Source organism: Macrobrachium nipponense, chromosome 20 (assembly GCF_015104395.2).
Source record: "Macrobrachium nipponense isolate FS-2020 chromosome 20, ASM1510439v2, whole genome shotgun sequence".
Taxonomy (NCBI): Eukaryota; Metazoa; Arthropoda; class Malacostraca; order Decapoda; family Palaemonidae; genus Macrobrachium; species Macrobrachium nipponense.
In genome coordinates this window covers 21,279,235-21,286,734 of record NC_061089.1, presented here as the reverse complement: position 1 = coordinate 21,286,734, position 7,500 = coordinate 21,279,235, and the positions used below count along the sequence as shown (strand labels likewise).

At 37.6% G+C, this 7,500-nt stretch overlaps 1 protein-coding gene and 1 long non-coding RNA gene across 4 annotated transcripts in view; one reads left to right on the top strand and one right to left on the bottom strand.

Moving 5' to 3' along the window:
• LOC135223007 (uncharacterized) overlaps positions 1–7,500 on the top strand; it is a 101,508-nt gene that overhangs the window by 20,865 nt on the left and 73,143 nt on the right. For both annotated transcript variants that reach the window (XR_010316415.1, XR_010316416.1), the window contains exon 2: positions 3,950–4,106. This is a non-coding gene — a long non-coding RNA (uncharacterized LOC135223007). The remainder of the gene's footprint in view (positions 1–3,949; positions 4,107–7,500) is intronic.
• The window catches only part of LOC135222962 (paramyosin, long form-like), a 120,849-nt gene that overhangs the window by 43,931 nt on the left and 69,418 nt on the right, over positions 1–7,500 (bottom strand). For both annotated transcript variants that reach the window (XM_064261445.1, XM_064261437.1), the window contains exons 6-11: positions 7,306–7,431; positions 6,010–6,206; positions 5,049–5,181; positions 4,463–4,679; positions 454–581; positions 1–90 (exon numbers count right to left, since the gene is read on the bottom strand). The exon at positions 1–90 is cut by the window's left edge and continues 23 nt beyond it. In XM_064261445.1, the coding sequence (XP_064117515.1) occupies positions 1–90; positions 454–581; positions 4,463–4,679; positions 5,049–5,181; positions 6,010–6,206; positions 7,306–7,431 (891 nt within the window). The remainder of the gene's footprint in view (positions 91–453; positions 582–4,462; positions 4,680–5,048; positions 5,182–6,009; positions 6,207–7,305; positions 7,432–7,500) is intronic.

Below are 7,500 nucleotides of genomic sequence, written 5' to 3'. Positions count from 1 at the left end.
CCTGATGACGAGTTTCTTCTCGATCTCGACCTTGTAGCTGTGGAACTCCTGGGATATCTTCAGGAAGCGGACCTCCTGGTCCTTACGGGCCTGTGGGGAGACAAGCAGCAAAGAGAACATTAGAGAGAGCGAAATTGGACTCCTCATTTCATTCACTATGTAGTTAGAAGGGATAACGTAAATCTCATATAATAGCCATGGTATTATGTGGGATATTTCATACATTATATCTTGTACAGTACGCACATGAGAGGTCTGAGTTTATATTTAGCTGTATTTGGTTGTGTGTGTGTGTATTTGTGTGCATAAAACTAACCATTTATATGTGAGTTAATTTATATATATATATATATATATATATATATTATATATATATATATATATATAAGACCCCCCCCCCCCTTCAGTGAGTGTGAACATTTCGTATGGTGTGTGTAGCCTCAGGAAACTTACAGACTCAGCCTCGTGGAGACCATTGGCGAGCTCATTCCTCTCAGCCTCCAGACGACGGATCTCGATTTCAAGGTCATGCTTGAAGCGTTCCAGATCACCGCAAGAGGCCTTCAGGTCACTGTTCTCACCTGTCCAGGGGAAGGAAACGCTGAAGGTCAATACGTAATATTTATAAGTGATTCGGAATGTAAGCCTATTAAAAAAAACTATTATTTTGTGACTTCAGTCCCTCTATTCTTAAAATGGGTGCACACCCATATCTTTTCTCATGGATGCCACTTCCGTTTATGTTTTTTCTAAGTGATTTTATTCAAATTACGGTATTCGTCTAATGGCTGTAACCCAAACCCCCTTCTGCAGTTGTCTAACGATTACTACTACCGTTCGTCTTTCCTTCAATTCATGCAGTTCCCTCATGGATATTATTACCTTTTCTATGTTCTTCAAATGAAAATTGCTCTCATTAATATGGTTTTCTTATATGAATGTGACCGCCATTCCCTCATTCTTCTGAAGGCTGTTTCTTCCAAATATCTATTCTTCAAAGCGCCATTAGCATCCTTCCTTTATTCATTTAGTACATATAATACCCATTCCTTTTTCCTATAATGGATACAACTCCCATTCATATATTCTTCCCGTCGATACTATTCTTATTCTCCTTTTACTCTAATGGCCACTTTCCCTTTCTCCTGTTACTCCTGTTCCTCTCTCCTAATGGACACCATTGTTCATCCTTAGTGCCTGACAGCGACAGGCAGCATTCTCTGGACCATCAGCAGCATAACTAACGTCATTCACTATACTCTGTTTTTTTCCATCTGTCCATCCGCCTGTGGTGGTTGCGCATGGTAACGCTGCATCCCGGGCTTTAAATAGTTACGCTATGTCTAAGTTTTAGGTAAATAAAACGATATCTGGCGGTACATTTGCATCAGGAAAGTGTTTTAATAATTTACTGTATGCGAATTACACCGTTAATATTCGAAATAGGATATTATTTAAAGCCCGGGACGCAGTGTTACCATGCGCAAACACCACAGGCGGATGGACAGATGGAAAAAAACAGAGTATAGTGAATGACGTTAGTTATGCTGCTGATGGTCCAGAGAATGCTGCCTGTCGCTGTCAGGCACTAAGGATGAACAATGGTGTCCATTAGGAGAGAGGAACAGGAGTAACAGGAGAAAGGGAAAGTGGCCATTAGAGTAAAAGGAGAATAAGAATAGTATAAGTATAGTTTCACTTCCAGTCACGAGGTTTCCTCTGGTATTTATTCGACATTGTACAAAGTTAGATGCTGTCCATTTACCTACTCTATCAACTTCATATTTCTGAAGCTTTAAAATAAAGTGATGCTTCCTCGCCTATTTCCTATTTATCTTATCACTAACCTGACCTCAAGAAAAAAAAAATCTCACATTTACACATTTTTGTGGCTCGTGGTCCAAAATCCTTAATATTCGGTTGCCATGATACTAAGGATGTGTTCATGTGCCCGTATGCATATATATGTGTGTGTGTGTCTTGACTGTTTCTTGAATATCATAAAACTATCTGTTTGAGAATAACTAATTTCTCGGCAATGGGCCTTGCAATATGTCAAGAACTCGTCAACTTATCGACCCATGCCTTTTTATGAATTCTTCATAGTTCTCCGGAATTTATACGATAACAGAATTACGCTCGATTTTACGACTTAATCTAACAAATATTAGTATCATTACTGTAGTAATATCTACTTGGATGGAGGTATACAGTGCTGCTCTATACGGACAAATTCTCTCCGTTTGTGTCTTTCTTTTATAAATTATGACTGGACTCTACATACTCAGTCAATTTTTCCTGTGGCCTCAAGATAACTGATACCGATCCTACTTAAAATCTCTACAATTTACCGAATTCTTTCTACAATTGTAACTTCAGAAGTTCAAACGAAGATGATGTCATGCATTACTACCCTAATACAATTCAACTTGCATTTTAATTTATTTACATTTTCAATAATTTAATAATTTGTTAATTTGTCTGTATTTCTAATCACTGCTCTCCTCTTTCTGTATTTCCCATTACCTTATTACTTTCGAATGAACACCATATGCTTGGGGGAGCTTCAACTACAAGTTAATGGCCCCTGTGGGCTAGTTCCATATGAACAGGGTTCATCTTATGAATAACAACAGTGATTTCTACAAACAAAATAAAATAGAATAAAATTACCTGGCAAAGACAATATTTACCAAGTCCTTAAAATCTACAGCTTTCGCTTTATCTTACTTCTTCTAATGATACTTCAATTAAACTTTCATCCAGGAAATCAAGTCTTAAGAACGGATAAGAGTCTTCCTTGGATTAATTACGAACTGCGTAAAGACGAAAACACGGGACTATCCATTCTCTCAAAAGTATTCGTACGCTCAAATAGTTTCAGAATTATTTCATTGCCGTGACCTGTTGTTAGATACAATGTCAGTACTGTACTTATGCTCAAATTTCCAGAACATCTGAATGTTATCTCTAATAATCTGTTTGAATTCTATAAGGTCACTGTCCTTAATAACTTCATGAGTGTTGTCAAAATTCCAAAAGATTTTTAACAAGAAAATCATAAGCCTTTGTTAACCAAAGCAAATATTTAACGCTATCAGTCAGTGCAAGAAATTTCCTGATTGTAAAATTCGAAAACTTCAATTAGTGTAGTCGTCATTGTTGCGGTTGTCCGATTTTCTGTCTAGCGGTATTCATTCGCAATATATTTTTTTAATGACCTGTATCTTTACGCCAATCACTTCCTTTAAGCTTTCTTTTATCCTGCTCGATTATATCCAGACAGTGCATATCTATCAAAATCTAGTTCCTTTCCTTCCCAAACCTCCTTAGACGGTTATTTCAGTTAATAAACTGAATGGTCCAAAACCTTCCAAAAACGCTTGAGCAGTTGAAAATGCAAATCCTCATTAGTGTCTGTATAACAAGATATAAAACTAACTAGCAGAATCTTTGAAACGAAGACATGGGCTAAGAGGCACGTATCCTTCAATTTATTTTATCTTAAGTCTGAAAAAATTCACATTTACTTCTTATCTCCCAACCAATTTGTGAGCTCAAATTAGACTTTCTTTAGAAGTCAACCAGGCAAAAAGGTCAAATTGAAGGCTATGAAAAACTGAAAGTCTTTTTCGCCAACAGTGTAGACACAAAAATTGAGGCTCTTGGCTGTCTGATATGTTCCTTTATGAGAAACAATGAGCGTACCTTCACGTTCCATGTGGTACTTCCATAACCAAATTATTTGGATTTATTCGGGTGTATCCATTATCATAAACAGGTTTAGATTTATTGGAATGTATCCATTTTTGTTAATAGCATTTGCCCTATATTTAGCAAACCATATAAATAAGCTAGATTACCTGTCTTTCTTATTTCTCTAAAATAGTTGTTTATTAATTGTCCTCTAAAGATTTATTTCAACTTGTTCCTATCGTTATCCCTACAGACTAATTTGCAGATGGCTTCACTTTTTAATGCTCAAGTCAAGAAACAAGGCCCTGATCAGTCCCCTCGTGATCCAGATCTTGAAACTAGCCAACTTTTTTTCGTCGTTCTCGAAATATCATCAACTACCACAGCTAAAGAGCTACGTTTTCCATGAAGTAAGTAGAGAAGTTCATAATCACTTATTTTATTTTCATTATTGGCGATATAAAATTGTTCTTTTGTCAGTTCTTCCCTCCTTTTCTCTGTCCTAGTTGTCAGCAGGCTATGCAGTGACACTATAGCAACAATATCCGTACTTAAAAGACAGTGCAACATCCAGCCATGGTATACATCGACTGGGAACACGACATTTGTAAATCATTTACCTTTAGTGAAGGTTGAGTACCACTATTCCAGGTGAAATTACGTGAGCAAATTCTAATTAAGGTCTTATATCAACATCATTTATTTTTCTCACGTCGGCCCACATTGGTAACATGGGATGTTGAAAGGGAAGTAAAATGAAACTTACCACTGATCTTCCTGTAGTCGAGGCTCAGTTTCTCATAGGTGTCCTTGGCGGATTCAAGTTCGTGAGTGACCTTGTTGTACTCTGCAACACGAATCTTGAGGTCCTTGCTAGTCTGTTCGTACAGCATGCTGAGTTCTTCATACTTGACAACCAGGCTCTTGTACTCGCGGTCGACGATTTCAAGCTTGGACTTTGTCTCACGGAAGTTGGTGTTAGCCTGAGAGAAAGATTTAAAATAAATGAGCACCGAAGGGCAATCGAAAGTACATCCATTGTCCATCCAAAATATCCAAAATAAAGATAAAAGAATGTCCTCAAACTTTCTATATATACGAGCCCAGACTTGATCTCGTATAGTTACCCCATTCTACAATCTATTCAATGAAATTAAGAGCAACACCCCAGAAATTTCTCTTTAAAAAGACCAGTTTTCAATTACAGTGAAACAACATTGATTCCCCATCGGGAAATACACCATAAAACGCCCCCCAATGCCCTAACGCTTTTTAAAACGATTATCGTACTGCATGAGAATTAAGCTGAGTGATGTGAATGCCCAGGGGCAATATCACATGTCATAGCTCACCTTCTCGAGATCCAAAATCATGATTTCAATTTCCTGGGACAGACGGCTCTTCTGCTTCTCAATGGAGGTGATCTTCTGGGTCAAGCTGGTACAGTGTTCCTCGAGTTCAGTGATCCTTACAGTCATCTTCTTCCTGTAAGGAGGTTACCGACGGTTAGAGGTGGTTCAAGATGCTATTGTTGAGGATCATAATGAACTTCAAGGGAGTTGACATGGCATACAAAAATATTCACGTTCTGACTAACGCAAACGACAAAATGACACTTCCTGGGTAGTGTTTGTCAAGTATTTTAGTTTAGCAAAACAGTTCTTCAGCTTTCAAGGGTCCCCTCCCCCTTCGTCAGGAAAAATTACAGGGATATATGATCTTCAGGCTCCCTATTAATATGAGGGAGCTTAGGTTGCTTTCATTAACAGTAATGGTAGTCCTAACTAACAGACAACGAGTATTTGAATAGTAACAGAGTTCTCCAGAATTAACGAGAAATTTAATAACGTGTTTATGAGGTAATCTTTACGGACATTTACACTAGAACAGAACATTTTATATACCTCATAAATAACATTTCAACATGCTGCTGATACGTGCTCTAACTGACATGACAAGCAACAAGGAATGTCTGTTAGAAGGATATTAAATCTTTTTTGTCACTTTCTAAAGAAACCTAAATGAAACTGATAAAATGACACTCAGAGCTCTTCTGCTGGCTAGTGAAGTTAAATCATCAAATATATATTTCTTAGCGACAAGTTTAACACTGCATTTGAGTTTATGAAGGAAAAAAAAAATCATATGATATATATGTGTGTGTGAGTTTGCATGAGTGGGTTTGCATGCGCGTGAATGTGTGCAATCGTATGTCTGTGTCATGTGCAAGCGACAGCCCTGTTTTCTATCATGACAAAACAGCGACATGACTGAGAGGCAATGTCAGCCAGGAGAAAAAATGCGTGGACGTACTTAATCTCTTCGACTTCCTCAATGCGGATACGACTCTCCTGTTCGTATTTGCTCTTGTACTGAAGGACCAGGGAAGCCTCGCTGCTCAACTTGCGCTCGATGTCAATGCGAAGTTCACACTCCTCGTCGTAGGACCTCTTCAGGGCTGTCAGTTCGGTGTGCAGGGCGTTGATCTCGACCTCCAACTTACGACGGCGCTGTAGGATATCAGTTCAAATGAGTCTCTATCTTTGGGAATAGTTACAGCTAACGAAGGGAGATGCCAAAGATAGGCTGTAAGAATCTTTTAGAACCAATTTGGTTGGCCTCCATTGCTTTTAGAGTAAGCGTGATGTTATTGGAGATTTAATTCGATTAGTTTCAATTATCAAATTGGCTTCTTATCAAGCAAGACGTCATCGACGTGAAATGACAATCTTTTGGGGTGATTTTAATTAACTTATAACTTTTTGATTTGGCAAGAACAGAGTGACAAGGATAACAATTTTTTCGGGGTAATTTCAATTAAAATTAACGTAAGGATAGGATACATACACATTTAAATTAAACATACTGGTCACATTCACGCAGTTTATGGAAAGACAACGTCGAAACGTAACGGGACGCATTTCTCTCCCTCTACTCGAGTTCCATGTTCAGAGTGGGAAAAGAGAAATGAATGTGCTTTCTTATTCTGACTTTTTGAATTACCTTAGTACAAACAAGATTAAAAAATATAGGAAATCGTGAGTTAAATGGTCATTTTATGGCTGCTATATTTCCATGAAGAATAGATATTCTTTTGTTGGTTTTAATATCTAGTAGGACGTCAGTAAAATCCAATGAATTTATTATGGATGTGAGAGTTCTCTATTGCCTCAACATATATATACAGAAATGCCAATGGCATGAACTGCTCTTGTTTTATATCTAATAAGGCGTCAGTGACATCAAATGAGTTTGGAAAAATTTCAATGAGCTATTTCTTTAAATCTAGCTGCTCACAGACGACCTCGAATGAGAATCTCTCGGGAGCTATTTCTATCAGCATAGGAATGGGACAGTCATGTAATACTTTTCTAATCAATCAATATACCATTGGTATTAAATTAGGAGTTATTTTTATTACCAAAGGGATGAGACAGTCTTCTTTTACTGCTGTATATAGCGAGACGTCAGTGGATTCCAGTGAATATTATTTTGAAACCTTTCAATTTCCATGGTGATGAACCTTCTGAAACCTCTTCCATAACCAAAGGAATGGGATGATTTCCTATCTACGCATTGGTATCTATCTATTCATTTATGTTTCCTTACCGCTTCTTCCTGCTCGAACTTCCTCCTGTATTCCTCCAGGCTAGAAGAGCCAGACTTCAGAGTGAAATTGAGTTCCTCGACCCTGATCTTCATATCCTGGACTGTCTTGCTGAGTTCTACATTTTCCTGTCATAAATAAAGTCTCCATTAATGAATATTCAGGAAAGTTGACAAACATTTCAGAATATACTACTA